Below are 25,789 nucleotides of genomic sequence, written 5' to 3'. Positions count from 1 at the left end.
ATGGACAACAAACAACTTTCCCGGAGTTTGGTCGCGTAAACACCGTCACATCCTCTTCCTTCTTCAGTTTTTAGGGGCCTGCAAGAAACGAAAACAAGGTGCATGTAGCTAGGCTGAACTGTTTATTTTCACCGTATTTATATTACATCAGAGGCGGGTGTAGCTTATCAACAAATGAGAGTAAATGATCAGTTTTGATCGATACTGCAGATGTGAGTGTCGAAATGCAGCTGTCGGGTGAGTACCGAGCTAAGGGAGCGTCTTTAAAGATCTGTGCTAGGAAATAAACGTCGAGGTGCGTAGGTAGCCAGGGGTTTGTTATATTTTTTAAAAAAAAGAGCTCTCAACTGTAGAAATATAATCATATACTAGAAGACTTTATTTTAATAATCAACACAGTTAATGTGGTAGCTGTCATTAATTCAAATGTAATTCATTAAGTCAATAAATGGAATAAGTAGATCACTTAATTTAATCAAGTGATATCTACAGGGTATCTGCAGGGCTTTAAAAGTGCTAAAAAGCAGAATTGCTTCCCTCCCATAAAGGCTTCATGAGGTTATAAAGAGTCTTTCCTGCTGTAGACAATAACAGTAGTTATAACTTTTTTGTACGTGGTTGTGGGCCCATTTGAGCAAAAATGCAACTCAAATTTGTTTATCTACCCACTTCTATGGATCCAGTTCCCATCCACTGATGAACATAATTAAAATGAGTGTAGGCCTGATTGTCCCTACTGGTTTTCTGACCTTTTTTTTTTTTTTACCAGTAGGCCCTTAAACAGATACTAAATTATATTCTGTGGTTAAAATGTCTTTAAAAGTTAATTTGATTTACTCTGCAGAAACTCTGTATCAAGCTCTTTATAGAAACTCAACACCCACACAAACCTTATTTTCTCACATAGGCTAAGTTTTACCCAATGCATTGCAATTAATTCTGTACAATATAATATCATACGGTATGGTGTGAAATGATCAGCAATGGTGGAGGAAGTACTCTCCTATTACCACACTGTAAATACTCCATTACAAGTAAAAGTCATTAATTGAAAATAAGTAAAAGTACATATAAGGAAAATATGTTAAAAAGCAGTAAAGTACTCCATGCAGAAAATGGACCCTGGGAGTTATACTATTATATATTACAACATTAGATTATTATTACTTATGCATTCACGTGTAAGCAGCATTTTACTGTTGTAGTTGTTTGGATTTTCAACTAGTTTGTACAGGACTGCAACTAATAATTATTTTAATTAGTAAAAAATAATAATAAAAAAAAAAATCCCCATCACATTTACCCAGAACCCAAATTCACATTTTCACAATGGAAACTATTGAAGAGAAAAGCTGAAAATCCTCACATTTCAGAGTCTGCAACCAGCCTTTTTTGCTTGAAAAAATACTGAAATAATTCATCAGTTATCAAAATAGTTCCTGATTAATGTTCTTTTGATAGACTAATCACTTAATTCACAAATCAGTTTAGCAGTAGGAGGATGTAGTACAGCAGACAGCTCAAACATAGACAGTGATTAGCAGACATAACATACAGCTAAAAACAGAAAAACAACGTCTTGCATCTAAATTAGAGCCGAAACTATTAATTTATCGACAGAAAATTGATGCCAGCTGTTTTTACCTGTTAATTAATTTTTTGGTCAATCAGTGAGGGATGTATTTTTTGACATTATATTGTGTGTCTCATGCAGCAGCAGCATACAGTGAAGCTGGATCGATGCCTGCACCAGGGAGCAGCCATGCACAGCGTGTCCTGTCCTCCCTGAACCAGCAGAGGGCAGTAGGGAAGTTTTGTGATGCAGTGTTGAATGTGGGAGGCGGGGTGGTCTACCTCGCCCATCGCAACATCCTCGCCTGTTTCAGTGAACTGTTCCAGCAGCCCAGCATGCCTGCCTCACCCTGCATGGAGTTCTGCCTTCAAGAGTGCCCCAACGACGGCCTGGAGCTGCTCCTGAACTTCGTCTACACCGGGGAGCTGAAGCTGGATCCCAACAACCTGGACAAGGTGCAGCACGCAGCGTCCAGGCTGTGTGTACCAGAGGCGCTTGCACTCTGTCAGCAGTTCAAGGAGACATCTGCGGATCCTGCGCCTTTAAAGCGGAAAAGAGGAAGACCTAGAAAGTCTGCATCAAACACAGCCCCTCACTGTTCAGTCAAAGAAGAGAACTCGCTTACAGTCACAAAAGACGAGTCCAGTTTTGATGCTGATGCAGCCACTTTAAGCACAGCTGTCACCACTACCACCACCACCACCACCACCACCCGTTCTGGGCGTGTGGTGAAGGGCCCCAGGCGACTCGTGACTGATGAGAGCCCAAACACTGATTTTACAGCCACAGAAATAGCCGGCAAGAAGGTCCCGAATAATCCTGTGGGGAGAGAAGGTGGTGATGTTGTGGATAATCAAAAACCAGATCAGCCGGGTGGTGAAACTGAGGTATAATACATGAACATAAGCATGAAAAGGCGATTACAGTGACTGAGCATTTGCCACAAATGCAAATAATAATGCGTGGTGTCTTGTTACACTTTTCCTGTTCTGTGTTGCAGATTGACATAAATGACAATGGTGTTAGTAAGGTAACTGAGGAGGCAGAGGAAGAAGAAGGAAGAAGATGATGATGATGATGAAGTGGGGGATTTGGAGGGGATCACCGAAGGCTCAGACGAGGAGTACGTGCCCGTTGCCGAGCCGGCTTCTTCAGCCCCATCCACATCAACGGCACGGAAACGCAAGGCTCAGAATAAGGTGGAGAAGATTGAGAACGGTGAGGCCGTGGAGGAAGACTCCAAGAAGGACTGTGTTCAGTGTCCCATCTGTGACAAATCCTTCAAGAGCAAATATTACCTCAAAGTCCACAACAGGTATACAGCACAACTTCTGCTTTTTCTCCTTTGAATTGCTGTTGAAAGAAAAGAACAGCTACTAATGTGTCTTTTTCATAGGCGGCACACAGGGGAGAGGCCCTTTGGTTGCCTTAAATGTGGAAAGAGGTACTTCAGGAAGGAGAATCTCTTAATACATGAGATCAGAGACTGTGCAAGAGCACAGGTGAGTCACAAAAAGAGTGATGAGAAAGGCAAAAATTCAAAATCCGAGTAGGAGAGAAGGCATAACATCAGTTTGTGTTGCGTTATAACCACAGATGTACACCTGCCTGACATGCTCCTCAACATTTAGTGGGAGAGAGCAGCTTCGTTTGCACATCGTGTCCCACACAGGAGATATGCCCCACAAGGTGCCGCCTACACCCAACAAACATGGACGACAAGAAACTGTATCAAACCTAAAACGAGCATTTAAAATATCTTCATTAACGCAGTGTCATTTTCTTTCAGTGTTCATCGTGTTCTGAACAATTTATGTACAAGAAAAACTTGACGATTCACATGATGAAGATCCATGGTTATCCTAAACCACATGCAGTAAGTTTTTTTAAATTAATAAACTTGCTGGTGAGGTACTGACAGTAAACAATACTTTTGTTGTAAAACTTGTTTTCATTCTGTTTAAAAAATGTCATTTTTAGTGTCCGCAGTGCCCCAAAACGTTCTTAACTCGGACAGAGCTGCGTGTGCATGAAGCAGCCAAACATCGAGGTGAAAAGCCGTTTGTGTGCGAGGAGTGCGGCCACCGAGCGTCCAGTCGAAACGGCCTGCAGATGCATATCAAAGCCATTCACCGGTAACACAACATGTCTGTTTTTTGTCTGTTCGGTACTGCCTTAATCAGACTAGAGGATGGCATTTGTGCAGATTAACTGAGTCTTTTTTTGCCTTTCAGAAATGAGCGCCCTTTCGTGTGTAACTTATGTGGCCATGCATTCTCCCAGAAGAACAACCTCAACATGCACCTGCGTATTCATAGTGGTGAGAAGCCGTACCAGTGTCATCTCTGTGGCAAAACCTTCAGGACGCAAGGTAACAGCCATCCTTCCCAATCTGCTGCTTCTGTCATCACTGTGAGCAGAAAATAAATAAATTAGATCAGAGGTTTTTAAACTGTGAAGTGCAGATACTGTGTGAAAGATACTGAGATGAAAGCAACAGGTGCATGCAGGTTTTTTGAGTTTGACCTGTTCAAAAAATCACACCCTAACATCTCTACCATTAAACTTTCTGTGGATATTATTATCTCCAATGTCCATTGCAAATAAACCTCCATAACTCTGCTTAGAAATCAGTTCAGAACTAGCTTGAGAATCATCACATTTTTAACAAAAAATGTAGTAGTAGAGGAATCCAGTGATAATTGTCTCTACATCCATGATTACAATGCAAACATGAACTTCTGATAGCTAATTCGGCTACTGTCAATATTCCCAGTTTGCAAAAATATAAATAACGAATGTAGCTCTCTGAATTCATAGCTCTGAGTAGTCTGAGATAAATCCTTGAACCCTCACTATTGTTTATTGTATAGATGATTGTCTTTTTAATTCCAGCCAGTCTAGATAAACACCACCGGACGCACACTGGCGAGCGTCCCTTCAGCTGTGATGTCTGTGAGCAGCGATTTCCCAGAAAAAGGCGCCCTCGTCCGCCACAAGGCCAGCAAGCACGAAGAGGGTCGTCCCCACTGTTGTCACATCTGTGGCAAAACCTTCAAAGGTAACAGACAGCATATAATAGACCCTGTTTTCTTCTACAATCGATGAACATGTCATATTTTGTTTCTTGATGCATGGTGTTGACTTAATAATGCGATCGTCTTTACCAGCGAGGGAGCAACTTCGTGTTCATCTGCGCCGCCATAAAGGCATGAGGAAGTTTGAGTGCATAGACTGTGGCTACAAGTTCACCCGACAGGTAGGATCACTAGAAGGGCTACTTATGCAATTAATCCTTTGTTCGGACTATAAAATTGATAGCAGAGGATGGTTTCGATCCATCGACCTCTGGGTTATGGGCCCAGCACGCTTCCGCTGCGCCACTCTGCTATACACCCCAGATGGGACTCGAACCCACAATCCCTGGCTTAGGAGGCCAGTGCCTTATCCATTAGGCCACTGGGGCTGCTGCAGGAGAGCTACTGTGGACAAGGCAGTGTTCAGTGGCATTCACACTGTAATCCTCCTTTAGTTACCTTTTCTATGAACAGGGGTGGTAGCTTTTGTTGTGTGATGTTCATTGTGTCCTACACTGCAGACTAACTGTTTGGTCTACACAATCTAAACATAAAAAACAGAAGTAGAACATGCTCTTAACAGTTTCCCAAAGCCTAATTTGACATCTTCAAAGAGATTCAGTTTACTATCACAAAGGACTAAGAAAAAATATCAATATTTGAGAAGCTAGAACCAGTTAATTTCTGGTATTTTTGGTTAAACGACGATTTAAACAACTTATACCAGTGCTTATCAGAATAGTTGGTAATTAATTTTCTGGTCATTTCAGCTGTAGGGAATACACAGATTTAAAAACTGAGTTTCATTCATCAACATCTACAGTACTCCTCTGACACTTCTTTTATCTTCTTGTGTGTTTTTTGAGATATTTACGACAGCTGGAGAACATATAGTCTCTGCATAAATTGTAGTCAATTTACCTGTTAAGTCATTACACTCAATCCTTTACATCTCTATGTTTTTTTTCATCCAGGCACACCTGAGACGACACATTCAGATCCACAAACGGACTGAGAACTACAACCCCCGGCAGAGGAAGCTAAGGAACGTGATAGTGCAGGATGTCGACGGGAGTTCTGGTGAGAACGAAGCAACTAAAACGGTGGGAGCCTCACTGATCTGTGAGCAGACAGATTACCCCGCAGACGCTAGCGACATCCAGGAACCCACAAACCCAGAGAACGACTCCTCGACGGGCCTCGGCTCAAGCTGCATCATGAGAGTGGTGATTGAGTCGGGCAACGCGGTGATGGAGGAGGTGGTGTCCAATCAGAACCTGGGACACGTTGAGGCAGCGGAGAGTTTCTCTGTGCCGGAAGTCTTGCAGCAAACGCAGCTGGTCGCTGAGCCGTACGAGTCCACAGTGGATATGGAGGGAATCGTTGAGAACATACCAGAGAGGAAGACCTGAGGACTGAAAGCACCAGAGACAAAGTGAAGCCCAATCAGAGTTCAGAGTTCAGGTTAATGTGAAGACTGCTTCCCTAAAGGAGAAGCACAAAAGTGTGATACAGATGGTGAAGCACAGCCTGAAACATTTGGCCTTACAGATCCAAAGATGAAACTGCAACAAAGTCAGCTACCGTAAGTTTCCAGACCTGCAACAGAAGAGTAGCAAGTAACTTTCATGCTTTTAGTAGTTTATACACAGTAAATGAACTGCATGCATGTAGAAACTGCTTGAATGTGAAATAATTTGTTTTACTAAAGGAGCTATTTGTAAGTTTTGCTATTGCTACATAGCTAATGTTACCATTAAGAGCTGTTTATTCACCAGTCTAGAAGAAATCTGAGTTAGCAAATTGATTCCTTTGCTTGCCGAGAGCTGTCTCCAGCAGTGGAAAGAAACGCAAGTTTTTTTTTCTTTTGAAAGGTTAGCATGCTACCTAGCTAGCCCCAGCCTGACTAGCCAGTCTAATCACTTTCTAGTACTCATTGTAATGTCCAGACTGACCTTAAGAAGCAGCACAACCTCTTGCATCTGACCATCACCTCCACCTGCTCCTGGTGAGAAACCATGTTTAGAGGCAGAGAAAACTTACAAATAACTTCTTTAAGCCTCCTTTTTATCAGTGTGCCTACTGCAGCAGGACTCAGAAAATCAGAAAAAACTTTTCTTCGATGGTGTTCACATTTGTTAATGAAGGTATTAAAAGGAATAGTTGGACATTTTGGAAAATGTATTTAATCTCTTTATGGTGGAGGATTAGATGAGAAGCTCTCTACTCCTCCCATATCTGACCATTTAATTTATGGCTACAGCAAGAAGCTAGTTAGCTTAGCATAGCTAAGGTTAGCATAAAGACTGGAAATAGGGATAAACAGCTAGCCTGGCTCTGTCAGTAGTTTTTGTTGAGAATTGTTTTAACGCTTAAGGTCTTGTATGTAAAGATATATGACTTGCTAATTAATTAGCTTTAAAGGTGCTAGTAGATTTTGTTATCATTTGACAGAGGCTGAGTTTCCAGTCTTTATGTTAAGCTAAGCTAACCAGCTACTTACTGTAGCTTCACAGTTAACAAAAAGACAAAGGTGTTACTGTTTTTCTCATCTAACTCTCAAAAAGAAAGTGAATAAACATTTTCCAAAATGTCAGACCTGGTTTAAGTACCCTGTGGAGTTTCTGAACACTAGTGGCACTATGGAGCAATGTGTTTATAAGCAAGTATGATTTGATTATAAGATGCATTAAACTGAGGACATGGACGACCAAGTTTGCAAAAGTTGGGGACAATAACATTCAAAGAAGTGTAAAAATGCCTCTACAAAGGCAGTGAAGAACAAGACTGCTAGAACAAGACTGCTTGAAAACAATGCAGGATTTTTTTTAAAAGAGAAAAAGAAAATACATTCAGTGCATTCCCTACACCTAAAGGTTACACACAATGCATTCTGGTGAGAATCACTAAAGGAAAACATCACTTATAATTTGTTTACAACTCCACAGGGTGCCTTAAATGGAAGAAGGTCAAGGGTTGTCTTATTTACAATATTGTCAGTCAACTTGGGTCATAAAACATGTATACTATTTACAGATATCAGAACTTACTTAGAATTAATATGCCACACAGGTTTGTGATTTTATGATACACAGTTTTCTGAGTGAATGCATTAACTTACACTTGCTATTTATAAAACACTTAATGCATTTATTGTTTTTTCTCACTCTGCCACAGCTAATGTCCATTGTTTATGAGAAATATAAGTGAGCATTTGCATCCTGCTAACAGCTCATCACATGTGACTCAGCAGAATAAACTCTCAGACCTGCCTGCAGTTTAATTTATGGTAACTACACTGTAAACATTACACAAACACGGTACATAAGGTTAAGAATATACTGTATTTACAAAACTGATTCAACATCACAAACTTGTATGAAAACTAAGAAAACGATAATGCATTAACAATACCTTAGAAACACACAAAAGTACAACTTCCATTAAAGCAAGAGCAAATTGAGATTCTTTTGCATTTCCAGTTGAGACTGCCAACCCGTCACTACCACTAAGTTTTACTCCTCTTGTTGCAACTGATAGGCAGGGATATCTTAAGCAACCACAGCACAAAACAGATCCATAAATAAACATACAAAACAGTAAAACATTCATAAATACAGTTTTTAAAGAAAATACTTCATGCACATTCGACTGATGGTTATAGAGGCTGATGTAACCCAGTTTCAACGTCAGGAGTGACACAAAGGAGATGGTGTGCAGCCTAATCGCTAGCAATAGTATCAACCCAGGACAAGTTAACATCACATGCAACTATCCTGAAATTCTACCTTAATGACACAAGGTTACTCAACACACCTACTGAGTACAAGGTATTTCTACTGGTAAATTTCAAACCATCCTATCAAGCCACCTGTCTGCCTAGTGCTAAAAATATCATTTGTGATTGCCGTCGTTTTTGGAATGTAGACAGATAATGGCTGTTTCTGAATAAATATTTGGCTTCTGCTCAGGGCAACAAATTGATTAGAGTGTTCCACCAATTTAGAATAAAACATTGTCAGACTCACAGTGGACAGTTGTTTTTAAAGGATCAAAGTCAACATAGCAGAACCAGAGATACTGCATTTTTCATCCCATACATTATTCACCTTCTTTCTTAAAACCTGGTGCCTACATTAACCACAATACTTGACCGCTGACAATTGAGACCAAGATTCAGGTGTGTTAGGCTAGTAACTGCTCACGTAGCCTCTAGCCTCTGCAGAGGTGAGGAGCAGGCTATGGAGCTCACTTCTTTCCAACTCTACTCCCAAGATTTTTTACATTTTCAGAGTCTTCAGACTCACGTGACGTCACTTGAGGCAATTCATCAGATTTCACACAGCTTCCTCTGGAGCCATAAAAGGTCTGTAAACACATATTCTGATGCGTGCATATCTAAAATGTAGTGTGTTTGTAGAAAATAAACATTCCACAGTGATCAACTGCTAAGCTTTAGGCCATACCGCTTACCTCACCTGTGCACAACAGTCAATGAAACCCTTGCTTTTAAATTCAGCGCCCATGGTGACAAGTTAGATCAACAGCCTCGCTGTAGCGGCATGCCATCTACAGTTTTGGCATGGAGCATATATTTTACACGTGAGGCACACAGTTCTCAGCAAAAATAGACAGTGAAAAGATCTACTGTCATTTGCAACACTATGTGACTGACACCTTTCACTATAGCTTTGATGTTTATGTCAGTGTAGTAACAGAGCATCAGGTGAAGGGCAGTAGTTTTCTGGTGCACTTTCTTTAAACAAGGGTAAACTCTGGTGCACTCTCTGTACTGTCTTTACTGCTTTGTGGTTATTAGTAGGCTGTTACTGATGGCCATTATCAAAGGCAAACAATGTAGAAAGGTGGGACTGGCAGTAGCAGCACCACAGCAGCAACACTCCCTGTGTGAGCGAGGCGCAGCAGTTCAGCAAGGTAGCCGTCACACACAGCTGAGGTACATGGTGTGGCCCAAGGCTAAAACACAGATATCCATACACAGAAACACCTGTCTCATCCACCCAGAGAAGCTGCTATGTTCAGCTTTTTGTCAGAAGTGGGGCAGTTAACCAGACATTAATTTAGTCGCCATCCTTGAAGTCTTTTCTTGTTAAACTGAAAGACGCTGTTTGAAAACACTTGAGATGAAGCATGAATGTCACTATTGTGTGACCATGTTAAGTTTGTTTTAGAGTGTTTTAGAGAGTTGCTAATTCTTGTGGCTAATGGCTGAGAAAGATGACTATATTCTTAATTAATCATTTGGTTTACAGAATGTCTGCAAATTGAGAAAAACATCACAATTTCCTTTGGCCAAAGTTCTTTTGTTTACTATGATATAAAACTGAGAAGCTGGAGCCTGTGACTGTGACATATTTGCTCCAAAAAGTGACTTCAATGATTAATTGAGTTGTACTGACTGGCCAGTGACTGGTCGATTAATTGTTTCAGCTTTAATCTAAAGTGTTTTCAGGCAGTATATTTCACTTTTACAAGTGAAAAGACTTTAAGGATAAGGATTAAATGTGATTAACTTCCCCACCTTCAATAAACAGCAGCAGACAGCAACTTCCCCTAGGCTTTCTATGGGAACCATCCAGGACTGTCTCCCAGTGAACAGGGCTAAGAAACACTTAGCCTTTTTATAATTCATCCAGTCAACGGACTTAAGTGATTGTCAGTGTGACAGCTCAACAGTCAAGTGCATCACAAGGAGCTCAGACTACTTTGTACATGCTCAGTCTTCTCTCTTCTGCCGTAATCAGCTTTAACATTGTGATGAGGTAAATTCACAGTAAACTAACAATGGCACAACGAGGGAAGACAGACTGAACATGTGTGAGAGGGGATTTTAGGTCCAAACTCAGTGCGCTGGGTTCACGTCCTGGTTCTGGTTTTGGTTGAGATTGTTGTTGAGGTTGTGTAGCGCTTGGTGACGTTGGTGCCGGTGTAGGTGAATGGCGTTTGACTCAGGTGAGTCCATAGGTTCGAATGCACTGGACACCAGGGGCATGAACTGGCGGAATATGCTGACACTGCCGTGCCAGAAGGTCGGCTGAGGTAGTCGTCCAGCGAGAGCCCACGAGCGGGTAGTCGGGTCGTAGGCTTCCACCACATCCGACAGCTCAAATGTGTTGTCATAACCACCAGACACATATAATTTACCGCCAAGGGCTGCCACACTTCCTCCAACATGAACCTGGATAAAAAATAAAATTTAATGAAAAAATACACTTCAGATTCCAGAGCCTGCAGAAAGGTAGCGAAAGGTTATAAAACATGACTGGAATACTTAATTCTGGATATACATATCTTATATGATATGATATCTATACAAAAATGTAAAAACAACAAGCAGCTTTTATTATCATCTCTGGATATACTGCAGTCCGGTTGACACCTGTGTTCACAGTGCAAAGAGATCACAAAAGATTGCCACTAAAGCATGCTGGGAGATGTTTGATGTGAAATACAAACCTGGGTCATCGGACTAATTTTGTCCCACTCGTTCTTTTGAGGATTATAAACATCCACCTCAGCTGAGTCATCCCTGCAAATAGAAACACACCAAAGTCAAGCCACTGCCAGAACAGACTGTGCTTCAAATGTATTCACGTTAACTTCACTGACTATTGAAACAGTCATGTTACCAGTCACACCTTTCTCAGAAATATTTTTGTAACTAATAGATAAATTCCAGCTGTTTTCAGGGAATTAGCTGGAAACTACAGGACCTGTAGAATTAATTTACCAGATTTAATTATGTAACACAAATCAGTTTTCTCCTGACCTGACAAAGTAGATGAGGCCGTTGAGGGTCACGGTTTTCGGCGTGAAGGACCACGGAGGCAGCTGTCCACATTTAACCATGGACCAGCGGTTGGTGTCTGCATCATAGCTCTGGATGGCCATGGTGTCCTCCCCGGTCAGACAGCCGATAGCGTACAATCGTCCGCTGCATGTGGTGGTGGAGCAGTTGTCCATGGGGTGCAGCATGGCTGGTAAGGCCTCCCAGCAGTCGAGAGCATGGTCGTAGCGCTCGGTGCTGTCTGATGCCACCACGTAGAGCTGACCTTTCAGCACACAAGAGCTGTGGTACTCGCGGGCCTTCAGCATGGGCGCCGCCTCCGTCCACTCGTTGACACTGGACTTGTAGCGCCACACACCATCATAAAGACGAGAGCCATCAGAGCCACCTAAAAGTAACATACAAAAATATCAACATTAAATTTCTAAATTACCAAACCTGGGCTTTAACATTTACAGAAGAAATACAGAATTCACAGGCTGACATATTGGCCTGGTTTATTTATTGGTCTAGCTTTATTCTGCTATTTCTGAGTTAACCTCAAGAACAACATGCTGGTTTTAAGAAATCATCAGTGCTGTAGTCTTTTCTGAAATAATATAGCAGACAGTAGGTTGACAGTTTTTGAATGTAGTCTGGATATCTCCCATCAGATCCAGGTAACAATGAGCACCTGCTGCTATCAGCTGACTGCACCACAAACAAAAAAAAGTTGAGGTTCACAACTGCATAAATAATAAAATCCAAACAGACCAAAATATGGGTCTAAATTTTTAAGTTACATTCAAGACTTTTCAACAAGTCCTAGCTATTTGCAGTTTTCCTTCTTGACTAATCAGCAGCAAAGATTTAATATTTCAAGCTACTTTCTTGCTCTCAAAACCCCATTGTAGCTTCTAGAGGATTCAACTACAATTTAATTCTAATTTGAAGTGGCCCTGACACCAAGTTTATAAATAATTACATCGTAAATACGCAAAGAAATTGTAGAACAGATTATAAAAACTAAATATGCCTGTCAACATTATGCAATCATATGATGTTGTTATTTCTGTCATCGAGGCAGTGAGCTAACACTGCTAAATTTATGTCCCACCATCAGTGTCTTACAATCTCTGAGAGAGGGTCTAGGATGATTTCTCGAGGGAAACGTAGACTGCTTTTAAGCTCAGAGGAAGATAACTGGTAAGGATGATGATGATGATGAAGACAACACCTCTGCTGTTCTGGCAGCACACCATGTCCTGCCTGACTCAGTCTTGTCCACACACAGAGCTACTAGCCAAAGAGTCTGCAGTTTATTTATAAGCTCTGCCTGACAGCCATTTCATAAGATGAAGGAGCAGGAGTGGAAATCTACTGACTGGAGCTTTAACAGTACAGTCAATGTAATCTACACAGCGACTGCAACCACTGCATACTGTCTGTGGCTTCTGTTTGGTCTCCTGAGACAAAGGAACTGTTGAAAAGGTGCATAGAAAGGTGTTTGAATGTCCTTAAATGACTTACCTGTGACGTACATATCGTTTCCGAGGGCAGCTATGCTGTAGCCTCCTCCCAGGTGGTCAGGGAATTCAGCCAAGTAGCGCCACTGTCCAGTCTGGGGGTTGTAACAGTCCACTGTGACCAGCTCATCGCAGTCCTGGTCGCAGCCTCCCACCACCACCAGGATTTCTGCCAATCCTGTGGAGGGCCGTGGCCTCATGCGGTGGCAGGGCCTGTCGTGGCGGTCGTACTCACAGGACTGAAAGCTACGGGCTTCGTTCACCATGCGGAGGCAAGTGGGTGAAAGGTAGACCAGCGGGTCGCTCTCCACGTGAGCCAACAGGAAAAACCTCCTGACAAAAGGGAGTCTGACCTGCTGGAGGAGCTCGGGCCAGTAGTGGAGTCTCCGCTGGAGGTCAGCCTTCACCCAGCGCACTGCAATCTGATAAACCGTCTCCTCTTTGTCCACACAAAGGTCATTGTCTGACATAAACTCAAGCAGGCGCTTCCAAGGTAACCGCTCAAAGTCCGTGCCTTTAGCCAGCTCCATTATGTTTTTGAGGACAAAGCGGCGAGCGCTGGCTGCCAGCTCTCTGCAAGCGTAGGCCTCTGCAAAGTCCTGGATCTCTAAGCAGTTGGAAACATCCAGCCGCTGCTCCAGAAACGCACAGCAGGCCTCCTTGACTGAGGGAAACTGAAACAGATCAGCCGTCTTCAGAAGGAGGTCCACGTTATCCTGAGTGACGGTGACCCGTCCTGTATAGCAGAAGTCCACCAGCAGCCCTAAAAGCTCAGCTGACACCTCGTGTAGAACGACCCGGTCCATAGCACTCTCCCTCAGCGTTCCTGCGAACATAGCCCGGAAGTAGGTGCTGGCAGCGGCCAACACTGTGCGGTGACAGTGGAACTCGCGGCCCTCAGCACACAGAGTCACATCGAAAAACTTGCGTTCGGCTCGGAGTTCATGGATTCCCCGCAGAAGATTGAAGGCGTGGGCCGTGTCGAAAAAAGGCAGGGTGGATGGTTGTGTCTGCAAGACTGGCTTTTCCATCTCTCCTCTCTCTGGGTGATCAGCTTCCAGTGACTGTGCTCAGAATGTTGTTTTCATCTAAAACAAAGAAACACCAGAAACATACATCAAATTCCAAACCAACACAATTAATGATTATTTACATTATCAACTAATTTGCTGAGATTGATTAGTAAATTGTTTGGTCTATAAAGCCCAAACAGACATCTTCAAATCACTTGTTTGAACTTAACAACAGTCCACAATCCAAAGTTATTTAATTCACAATCCTGTCAGCTAAAGAGAAGCGGCAAGTTCTCATGATTGAGAGGCTGGAATTCACTGTAAATCACTAATTGATTATCAAAACAGCTCAAATTCCCGGAAGATTAGAAGTTCTTATACCAAATAAATCAGACACAGTGGTCTATAATGGTGACAGAAACAACAAAAAGCTATGATGACCAATGTTCAATTAAGTTTCACCATTTACAAAAGTCCTAAAAAGTCCTACCAAACGCATAAAATCAAACCCAAGCCAAATTAATTTCCATCAGTTAATCTGTCTAGTAAGTAGTGGATCATTTAGAAACAATACAACCAAACATGTAACCAAAGTTACAGGCTGCTGCCTCAAATAAAATAAGTAATTTTTAATCAAAAAGCCCAGACTGTTCTTTCCCCTACCTGACAAGCCTGTCCAGGTACATAACACAAGCAAAGTGTACAACAGTCTAGAATATACGACAGCGAAGCTCAGCACAACTCTGGTCGACCAGCTCCTTATCCGTGTTTAAGAAAGAGAGCTCGCTTGCGCTCAGGGGCTATAAATACACCAGCAGTGTCCATTTCCAGACGAGAGGAGGGGGGCGTTTAGGGAGAACACCTAACATGCCGTGGGCTGACGCTGTGGGGAGAGAATATCCCTCCCACCCCCCTTTACTGGTATGTCTCTGTGGTCAGTGAGTGTGAGTAAGTGGTCTTTGAGAGGAGAGCCAGCTGAGCCCGGGCCTCCTCACCACCGTCAGCACGGCAGCGGCAGACCAAAACACAGAGCTTCCTGTCATAATATTCTGCAATCAGCTTAGCAAAGCACAGAAGCACCAGCACAGACCTACTCTGATCACAGCAGACAAACACGAACAGGGACGACTCCGGTGTCAGAAACAACTATTAGACGCCCAACAGAAAATCAACTGACAACTACCCTGATAACTGCTCTGGGGATGACCATCGGTTGGTCTATCCCTTTTGTCCAAACTGAAATATCTCAACAACTTTTGGACTAATTGGCATGAAATTCTACACAGACATTCGTGGTCCCTAGATGACGAATCCTACAGACTTTGGAGATCCCCTGACTGTTTTCTCTGGTGCCATCACAAGGTTGACATGTCTGGTCTGGAGTGAAATGTCTCAACAATTATTAGTTGCCATTAAATGTAACTGAAACAGGACACGCTTTGTTTCATATCAATTCAGTGCAAACCTATGGGAGAGAATTATCACTGGTTAGACTCTTAACATCAGGGTGATTTGTATGAGACAGAAGGAAGCCGTCCTGCTCTCCTTCAGCCTGTCTGCCTGTCATGTTATGTTCCAACACCCAAACAGAGAATCTGCCTCTAACACACACACAACAGACTGTGTTTAAACCACAAACACAGCTAGAGGGGCTGAGATTACACATGAGCTGCTGACAGCCTTAATCACACACATACCTGTGGACCTGCTCACTGTCTGTACATGCCAGTGAAGATGAATTCTAACAAACATGTTGTTTTCACTTCTTAAAGAAACCACTACATTTATACATATCTTCTTGAAATATAGTTCTGTTTTGTTGTAAAGAATGACACAATAACACGTTACTGTTGTTTTGCACAGCCCAAAAGAAAAATATTGAATGATGATCTGTAACACACATATTCCTATCGTTCAAAATACAAAACTGATCAAATTCAGGTTTGTATATTCGCATGTCTTAACACCAGGGCCAATAGATACATGTCTATTAAATGATTGACGCCATTGCAGTTAACCTAATGTGATTATTTATGGTATGTAAGTGCGTATTTTCATGATATATCTTCAGATAAATCTGAATGGTAATATAGGTGTAAGACTTGTCACTTTGGACAAAATGAGAATTACGCAATAATATTTGTTAGTATTTTTGTTTTTTTCTGTTGAAATCTGCTGAAACACCACCAAATAATCGATTAAATATTGACCCTAGAAAAGGTTTTGGGCATTGCATTCTGAAATATCTGTGATACTATAATCCTGTTAATAATTCACTGCTACTTACTGAGAAATGTGGCTGATTTTGATATAACGGCGTTTAAATTTCAAGTTTTCATTCCTGTAAAATCACCAGGAGAAAAACAACACAGTAGAAAGTAGTAAAACACTTGAATAGACTTTTTTTAGAACACCAGTTTGTGTTGACTTCATGGGAACCTGCATTAAAGGCGTATTCAAAGCTTCTTGTCAATATTTGGAGATGATCATTCCTTCTCAAAATATACACTGGTATCTCCTTACAGAGATTTGTTTAAAGGTTGTAATAAAGCCCCTTGTCCTCTGGCCAAAGGACTTAGTGCACATTCCACACCAGGGTCCAACAATGCAGCGGTCCACAAAGCTTTGCGAGGGATCAAACTGCTCTGTGAAGGGCAGACAGGGCCTCACAAACCCAGACCTGCACTGAAAAAAAACAGATCTTTCTAACCTCTGTGTAAGTGATTGTCTTTATGTTAGAAGGGATAATGGCATTTCCTTACATAGAAGTTAGTGAGCTTTCCTTTCTCTCAGTCGTATATGTGATTTCTTACTGCCTGCCACAAATGCTAAGAATGCCCTTTCACAAAAGCAGAGTTGTTCAGTTACATCTGTTCTTCATCTTCACATTTTAGCCATTTTATCTTTTACTACACATTATCACAAACAGCAAACTCTGGAGAGAGGCTTCGAACTCTAACAGTCAAGAGTATTGAGCAACTTAAAATCAGTATGTTTACCAAGCAGCTCCAAGAATAGCGGACAGTAATTTATACTCTCAAAGGACGAGGGGGAGAGGGAAGGTGAGATGGAGGGAAACAGCAGAGGTGTGGAAACAATCTCACTGCTGTGCGTGAAGAGCACAGAGAGACCAGTGTAGCAGCCAGAAAACTACCCCCACCCACCTGCACAGCGGAGCTATATAGGTGAAAGGATCCCTATGCCCCCCTTTCATCATCTACTATAACAGTGTTAGTCTGTCTGCCCTTGGAACTGAACTCATGACCTGTGGTTATATTCCCGATAGAAACACTCAGAGAGGTACAATGCCGTTAGTCACTAGACTTAGTAACAACCTGGCTAAAACTCTAGAGGATGGCTGGTGTATATTCATTTCTATTCCATAAAAAGGTTGACGAGAAGGTCTATGTCTGTATTTGGGAGCCATGTTACCGACGTCTCTGCAGACAGACAAACAAGCAGCATTACTGTAAATAGAAATGGTTTTCATGAGTTGACTCACAGTGAACACACTGGTGCTTTGGGCTAAATGCTAACGTCAGAACACCGGAGAGAGTACAACTGAGGCTGATGAGAATGTCATTACTTTTGCAGGTATTTATATTCAGTGAGAAATAGCTTTCACAATTTACCAAAGTTATTATAATTCATCCTGAGAGGAATGTGAAAGTGAGATTTCATGGCAACCTATGAAATAGCTCTCAGGAAATTTTACTCAGAACTAGTGATGGGCATGATTAATTGATGATCAATTGCTGATTGCTAAGAATTTTGTCAGTCAGGTGAAATTTAATTGATTGATTTCTGTCAATGAGGCAGCAATATTATTATTTTCATTATGTGGCAGCAACCAGCAGGAGGCGCAATTAAAATTTAACAGAGAGAACCGAGCTGCCTTTGAGTTCTCAAAGAAATCTAAGGTGAACATGAAGAGAGCAGAAGTTTGGTGTGGGACCATTTCAAGCTAAGAGTGCCACAGATCTTTGTTGTTCTGCTTTGTTTAGGAGGACAGCAGTTTCTTTAGAAGCCTATTTTCTGCCACGGGCATTTTAAGTATAAAAAAATAACGATTAATCGATAATTTTTTTTTTTTTTTCTGATGATCAATCTATGCTCGATCCCTACTCAGAACCACAAACGTGAAACTTTTTGTGGCACTAGAAGAGAAGTCCTGACTGAGGATCACTTCAGTCAGTAGGATTTATCCTCTGGGGACTGTGAATTTCTGTACAAAATGTTGTACCAGTCCAGCAATTGGATGTCTAAATATTTCACAGGATAAGTGAAAACTCTGAAGTTAGAGGATCAACAAAGTCGTTCAGATTCATAATCCAGAGAACCAAGGAATTCTACATCAGATTTCATGGCAATCCTTTCAACAGTCCCATAAATGTTTGTACAAACTTTTGTGGCAATCCACTGAACAGTCACTGAGATATCTGGATAAAAATACAATGCCAACAAACTCAAAGGCAGAGCACTCAAGCACAACAAAAGCACAAAACATCTCATCTTGTAAACAACATATTGCTTCATTTAAATCTAGAAAAAAAAAGGTTGGCTTGGTTTATTCACCACAGGGCACGACTTTTAATTACAGTTTCATAACACGCTGTGGCTTCCTAGAAGGTACGGTATGTTTATCTGGAAACAGTTCTGTGCATGTGAAAAGGGTAAATCAAAAACAGTTTACATGTAGTTGCTTGCAATATGTTGTTTATCTTTTGGTATTTATACTACTGCTGCCCCCTGCTGGTGCAATCTCAAATTACAACCAAAGCAAATTACAAACACGTTTCATCACTTTTGCATGTCTATCATCTCAGTATCAACGGTTCAATAGCTCTACTGTGTACAGAATAACCTTGCTGAAACTTGGATATTCATAGTTAATATTATACTTCCCAAATGTTAAGCTTAGGCTACCCTGCACATAAAAACAATTAATTCATGACAGAGAATATGAAGCACATAACCTAGAAGGATTTTTTTTTTGCAACAAAGACAACAAATCAGCATCATTCTGTAACGGAGCAGTACTCAGATTCATGTGGTCTACACCAGCACCTGGTCCACCGACAACCACACTGAGACAGCTGCTCGCTCTGCTGTCGCTCCAGGCGGCTGAGGCCAAGGCGACCATCAGAGTGGAGCGACATAAACCCCTGGTTCTCCACAGCTGAGCCTGGCCTGGCCATAAAAAGGCAACCATAGGCTCCCCACACCATGCACTCATCTCATTATTTGGGGGGGGGGGGGGCACCACGAGGCCACTAGCAGCAACAAGACTCAGACAGGAGACAGTATGAGAATGGATATTCTTCTCACAGAAGTGGTGTGGTTTTGGTTGTGGAGCTTTTTATGCAATTACATGACGACCAGCTGTAGCGAGACACGATCTTAGCAGATGCGATTTTGTACGACTACTTTTATTTGTGAAACGTTTGAGTATATTTTTCCGCTAATACTTCCACTTTTGAGGAAAAGGTTTGAATGCAGGTCTTGTACTAGTGAAGTAGTATTTTGTACTATTGTATTGCTACTTTTATCCGAGTTACTACAACTGTGCCCTGCTGAAGTGTCCTTGAGAAAGTCCATGAACCCCTAACCAGTTCGAGTGGTACTTTTCCTGGCTAAACTTGCAGTCTTATTGTTAAGAGTACAACTGTCCAACGGAAGTAGCACATGATTCATCAGACTTGTAAGGGGAATGCCAGGCAGAATAACTTTTAGTGCCACCCTGAAGGTTTGTTTCTGTATCATGACTTGGGGTTTACCACCAGGGATGATTTCAAATACCAAGTAATGTGCGCTATCATCTGCCCCTGCATTCCTGTAATTCCTGCTCCTGTAACAGATGTTACAGTTAGAACTTAAACATCGGTGGTGGACAAAGTATTCAGATGCTTTACTCAAGTAAAAGTACTAATAACACACTGTAAAGATACTCCATTACAAGAATAAGTCCTGCATTGAAAATGTTTCTTGGTAAAAGTATGCAAGCATAATCAGGAAAATATACTTTAAGTGTTAAAAGGAGAAGTAGTGAATGTGGTAAACCGCCCAATTAGCAGATATAATAATAATGAACAAAAAATATGTCAAATGGGAAAAGCAGCAAATGTTCATATATCTGAGAAGCTGGAATCATGAAATGTTAGATATTTTTTACAGTTGCCAATTAATTTTCTGCCAGTCAACTAAAGATTTCAGCTCTACTTGTAGCTACTGTAGGACAGTTTAATCTACAACAAATTCCATTTTATAATCTCATGTTTTCCATGCTAAAATGTTAATCTGCAAAGTAACTGCTAGTAACTAAAGTTGCTGGATAAATGCAGTAGAGTAAAAAGCAGCAGTGTTTCCCCATGAAACAAAAAGTACAGTAAATTGTGCAGAAACAGTTTCATTCCACTAATAAACATTTGTATCATTCAGCTCATGCAGCCATACAAGTCCAAAGTATTGAGCAGTGAGGCCTCAGTCTTAAATGCTTTTGAAAAAAAAAGGTAACCGTTTCCCATCCCAAGCCATGTTTGGTTCTTGATAATATTCAAATGTCGGAGCTAACGATACAGTATATCATAGCTCAGATACGATGCAAGGCCCAAAGCCACATACAGAGATGTAATGTCAGTAAATACTTGAGCTTAGTTATTCTATTACAACACGACATAATGAAAATTGTTAAGCAACTTCTGTCTTGCTAATTAACTTTCGCCACAATGTAACGACTTGTAAAATGCCTGTTTATGCGCCGAGACAGCCATTACATTACGTTGTAATGAGCATAATGGCGTATTAGAGAACATATTAAACAACATTTTGAAGCAGTGGCTATAATTTCACATGTTCAACGGCAGCTGTAAACAGAAGTAGAGTCGTGTTCACACGAAGCTCCCAACGTAATTTTCCTATGGGACACAACGTTGCTGCTTATGTCAGACTGTCCTCCAAAATAACGACATTCAAACACATGTCAACTCAGTCTTTAGACGACTTACCGGTATTTCTGTTCACCTGGCTTTGATGCTTTTATAGAGTACAACGCGTTAACGCCGTACAGATCGAGCTACGATTAAAGTTTGACGCCGCGGATCTCTCCGGCCTCCTCTGCGCCATGATACCCTGCACTGGAACAAATGTTGCTTTTACGGAGTGTCGGAAATATTGGCGTGAAAAGGAACACGCAGATAATCCTACAGTCGACGGCCAATCGCTCGTATGAATTTTCTTCTCATTCTGTACTAATACAGTTACTGCTACTACTTCTATTACTGACTATTATTTGTTTTGAATTACACATTTATACTGATGAAATACTTTGTATTTTTACTCTACTGTACCTTCTTAAGCACTTTGTAATTGCAGATTTGTATAACTGCTATATAAATAGTAAAAAAATAAAAAATAAACATGATTATTATCGAAATAATTAAAATGTTCTTATTGTAGCAGCAGTAGCAGCAGCTGTGTCAGCCAAAAAAACGCACACCTGCAGTGGACAATAACTACGACCCGTTACAAAAATGATGCCTATGAACAGAGCACAGCTAGATTATGCAAGTATATTTTCTAGCATTTTAAATTTCAAAGATCCTCCAATACAACCTCAGCTACATTAACAACTCCTGTTTAATAACTTGACTTTACAGTTTTGTTGTGAGCAGTTAGTAGCATCTGAAATGACTTTCAAACTAATCAATCAAATGGTTCCAAAAGATATCAATGCTGTTACTGCCATGACATCTTTCATGGACATGCATGATCCCCAGATAATCCCACTGACTGTGGTGATTTGATTTTTGTTTTGTTTCACAGCAATCCATCAGGTATTCACAGTGCTCAAGAGTGAATCCTAATGACTTTTTCTTTGACGTTTGACATTTGCGGTTCAGAGTGAAATAACATGTATTGGATGGTATTGGATCAGTTTCACTGCTCATAAAACTTGTGTCTTTGTGAACTGTGATGATAGAACCCATTAGGTCAAAATTTTAATTTGTCAACCAAATACTTTGGTTTAGGACCAAATGCCTTCAAAATTAATGACATCCTCACCACCATTTACTTCTCGGCAAGATAAAACATGAATGCTGGATCTCAACATTTATCTAACAGTTTAGTTTACAGTGAGAATATGTTAGCTTTGCTTGTCTTGGTGCATCTTGGTACCTAAGGTCTGTGAAAAGAAAAAACCAAAGTTGTGTCTTTGCCTGAACAAATTAAACTGTCAATACCCTCATCCATCAGGTGTTCTCAATCACTTTGCAGTCATTTTAACCAGCAGAACACTGACAGTCAATATCCACTATGGCTATCACAATGCTCAATTCAATCTACTGATTAAAATTCAGTCCACGGAGGACACGTATGTCTATCTACCTTTGCCTCTTATCCCTCAGAGGGGAATAATGAGGAGGCAAGAAAGGGATGATGATCTTACCCTTCACAGAGCAATTAGGAGTGACCTGCTGATGAACTTTCTCTGGCCTCATTGTGTCCCTCAGGCAGTGTAGATGTGGGAACTGCTGATGGACGTCTACCATAGGGGTCACAGTGACATTGTACAATTAGATACTCACAAAGGGCCTTCTAACAAATGATACTGACATTTTATATCACTTGATTGAGATTTACTTAGTAAATTTCACTATGACACTTGCAATAGGGATGATTTTGAAACATTTAGTCCAAACGTCTTTAAAACTGTTCAACATTTTGGATAAGATATTCACTTTCTTACAGGTTTGATGAGAAACTTAGATACCACGATATCTGCGTGATAAATATGAAGCAACTGCTACCAAATAGTTAGGTTAGCTGGCCTGGAAATGCTAGCCTGGCTCAGTCCAAAGGTAACAAAATCCGCCAACCAACACCTCAACAGCCCAGTTATTAACATGTTAGATAATGTTTGTTAAATCTGCACACAGAATAAAGTGTAAAAATTAGAAGTTGTGAGTTTTTTTCTGTTTGATGCAGTGAACTTGTCAGCATACAGCCACCCTCTTATTAAGACATCTAGCAGGGTGGGTTAGGGTCTGTATGTTCAATTTTCTTGAGGACCCCTCACCTAATAAATTTCACAGTTGGTTGGCACTGCACTTGAGTTCTAAGCAATATACATACCAAGTCTGAAGTCGATCAGATGAGCGGTTTTTGAGACAAATGAAAGAGACAGACAGGCTGCAGCATGACCATTGACAGTGTCATGAGAATTTGTTAAGAGACAGAAGGTTCTGTGACGTCACAGATGTCCTTTGATGCTGTGACATCATCACGTGATGTCACAAATTAAGGCCCAAGATAAAAGGAGCTGGTGACATCACCAGTGATGATTCTAGAAGCTTACATTTAAGTTTGGAACTTGGGAACTATAAGACCCATCATAAATACAAGCAGTCTTACAGAACAGTACGATCCATATACAAGTCGCGAACTCCGGCAAGATACTCAACAGACAAAAGAAAGCTTAACACAACAAATAGAGATGTCTTCAGCAAACATGTCCATTTTGTCCAGAGCTGAATGGGTCAGATTTCCATCTGTCCATAGAAATCAGCTCAGTGCAGCCAAAATAGACATGAGGCTGACAATGGAAGAGAGTCGCACCAATAATCAGCGGTTTAACCAGAATGGCTGTGACAAAAAATTTAACAAGGTTGTCTTAAGGACACATATGGAGAAGGAGAATCAGGCCCTGTCTGAAATTAAACGAAGACAGCAAAAACTGGCTGAGGAGGAAAACCGTAAGTGTGAAGAGATGATGCAGTCTAGGCACAGAGAAGCTCTGAGGAAGGATCAGGAGAAGATCAATCAGAGAATGCTTAAAGCCCGTGCTTTGGCACAATATCAAGCCAAGCAAATGAAGGAGAGGGAACTGCTGAAAGAAAAGGAGAGACTGCAGGACAAGAAAGACAGGGAAATGCTCTACAACCTCGATGAGCAACATGCACAGGAGCTAAGACGTGAGGCAGAGAAAAAAGCTCTGTCAAAGAAAATTAACTTAAGAAACCAACTGGAGGATATCAACAGAATAAATCTCACCAGAGAGGAGCAGGAACATAGACTGAACATGGAGGTGCAGAACGCCAAACGTGGTCAGCTGCAAAACGATGAACTGCTCCTGAAACGAAAAGCTGAGCAAACCGAGAAGTTCAGGAAGCTCCAGACACCAAAACAGATTGTTTGGGACCAACTGGCAGCCAGAAAGAGGGAGCAGGCCGGCACCAGAGCTCTGAGGGAGGAGCAAAGATTCACCAAGGAAAAGGCAAAGATAGAGGCTGAACTGGTAAAGCAGCAGAGGGAAAAGGCGAAGAACAATGCTGCAGTGGTTCAGTCTATCGCTGCCCACAGACAGAAAAAGACATACGAGAACGAGCAGAAGGCAAAGGCAGAGCAGCAGGGCAACGTGGACTGGCTTCAGGCTCAGAAAGAAGCTGACAGGTTGTTCCTGACAAATGAAAAACTAAAGGCACAGAAGACCAGAGAAGACCGGATGAAAATTCGCGACTTCAATTTGGCCCAGGCAGCTGAAAAGCGTGCTCGTCTTGAGCAGCAGAGAAAGGAGGACCATGACACTGCAGTGAGGAATGCAGAACAGGCTGAGAAGGAGATGTACCTTCGCCAGTATGTTCAGCATGAACTTCACGAGGCAGCAGAGAATCTACTGTGTCAGGAACGCAAGCGCCTGACAATCAAGTACAACGAGACCAGTAACATCGACCTTAAACCCGGCTGCCTCCCGTCCATTTCAAAAGCAGCTAAAACCACCGTAGCTGCAAAGGATTCAACCAGAGGTGGGTCTGGTCTTAGAGTGGGTTCTGGAGAATCCAGAATGACCAACCTGAGCCGCCGCTCCTCTGTAACTTCCATCTGTAACCTCAACCAGGACTTTGTGCTGCCTTCCAAACCCTGCCTCCCACCCATCCGAAAAGCTGTCAAGCAGAGGTCCTAAAAACAATTGATCTAGACCAGCCTGATCTCCAAAAATCTCTTTCCTCCAAACCCTCTAAATTTTTCCCTCTCTTTTTTTCCTGTTACTATTATTCTTTTCTGTTAGAAGTTTGCATGTGTGGTTTTCTCTGGGTCACCCAGTTTCTCCACAAAAAAAAAAAAAAACACACCAACAACAAAAAAAAAAAAAACCTAAAAAAAAAAAAAAAAAACATTTAAAAAGCATGGACTTACATAATATTCTTATTTATGTGGCTATAGTTTCTAAGGCAGTATGGTCACTACAATGATAGTGGTTTCAAAAAAAGAAAAAAAGGGGACAGTATGTATAATTTACCAAATCAAAAAAGTGGTTAAACATGACAAATCTCTCTCAGGAAGTGTCTAATTTGCTCTTTATTAAATTAAGAAATATACTAAAACTCAAAACTAAAAAAAAAAAAAATCTTGAACTGTACTCTGTATACTTCATTAACTATTTTGCAGAATAAAATTGCTGTAATGTATTGAATAATGTACTTTTTTGTAATTATACAAGAAGGAATCACTTATAATGTTGAATACAATAAATGCTGGATATCTATTCTCAAAAACCTTCACTATAGAGAACTCTATTCCATCAAATAGCTTATACTGTACTGTACAACAACTCACCTATGTGTGTCAGATGAACAGTGGGGGAAACTCAAGATTTGACCACTCCTTTGTGTGATCTGTGTTGCAATTGAGCACCAAAAACAGAAGTGAGAGAAATACAAGACAGAAAGAAAAATGAATGTGTATAACTATTCAGCCACTAGATGGAGACATTTTATAGTTTATATATTATAGTCACCTCTTACGTCTGTTTACTT

At 41.2% G+C, this 25,789-nt stretch overlaps 3 protein-coding genes and 1 non-coding gene across 5 annotated transcripts in view; 2 read left to right on the top strand and 2 right to left on the bottom strand.

The window, feature by feature from the left end:
• The first annotated feature begins 62 nt into the window (after positions 1 to 62).
• zbtb48 (zinc finger and BTB domain containing 48) lies at positions 63 to 7,923 on the top strand. The gene is given in 12 exon segments (XM_018689314.2): positions 63 to 237; positions 1,715 to 2,498; positions 2,616 to 2,888; positions 2,970 to 3,075; positions 3,170 to 3,262; positions 3,363 to 3,449; positions 3,554 to 3,708; positions 3,808 to 3,944; positions 4,469 to 4,539; positions 4,541 to 4,634; positions 4,744 to 4,832; positions 5,625 to 7,923. Coding segments are annotated over 12 exon segments (2,340 nt in total). The 5' UTR covers positions 63 to 224; the 3' UTR covers positions 6,063 to 7,923.
• trnar-ccu (transfer RNA arginine (anticodon CCU)) lies at positions 4,967 to 5,039 on the bottom strand. Its single transcript has one exon. It is a non-coding gene; the product is annotated as a tRNA-Arg (tRNA).
• A 52-nt stretch (positions 7,924 to 7,975) lies between the features above and the next one.
• klhl21 (kelch-like family member 21) lies at positions 7,976 to 23,125 on the bottom strand. Of its 2 annotated transcripts, XM_051071401.1 has the most exons (6): positions 23,109 to 23,125; positions 20,981 to 22,518; positions 12,968 to 14,051; positions 11,441 to 11,846; positions 11,128 to 11,200; positions 7,976 to 10,849 (listed from the first exon to the last, which is right to left on the bottom strand). In XM_051071401.1, the coding sequence occupies exons 3-6, from the start codon at positions 13,992 to 13,994 to the stop codon at positions 10,514 to 10,516; spliced, it is 1,842 nt and encodes a 613-aa protein (XP_050927358.1). In that variant the 5' UTR covers positions 13,995 to 14,051; positions 20,981 to 22,518; positions 23,109 to 23,125; the 3' UTR covers positions 7,976 to 10,513. The 2 variants fall into 2 exon arrangements, with proteins under 2 accessions (XP_050927358.1, XP_018544084.1); XM_018688568.2 differs by lacking the exons at positions 20,981 to 22,518; positions 23,109 to 23,125 and adding an exon at positions 14,640 to 20,969.
• Positions 23,126 to 23,562: 437 nt separating this feature from the next.
• syt6a (synaptotagmin VIa) overlaps positions 23,563 to 25,789 on the top strand; it is a 78,068-nt gene continuing 75,841 nt past the window's right edge. Inside the window, exon 1 of the mRNA XM_018688934.2 lies at positions 23,563 to 24,929. Coding sequence (XP_018544450.2) covers positions 23,563 to 24,929 — 1,367 coding nt within the window. The remainder of the gene's footprint in view (positions 24,930 to 25,789) is intronic.

Source organism: Lates calcarifer, linkage group LG6 (genome assembly GCF_001640805.2).
Source record: "Lates calcarifer isolate ASB-BC8 linkage group LG6, TLL_Latcal_v3, whole genome shotgun sequence".
Taxonomy (NCBI): domain Eukaryota; kingdom Metazoa; phylum Chordata; class Actinopteri; family Centropomidae; genus Lates; species Lates calcarifer.
This window is presented reverse-complemented; position numbering and strand designations above follow the sequence as displayed.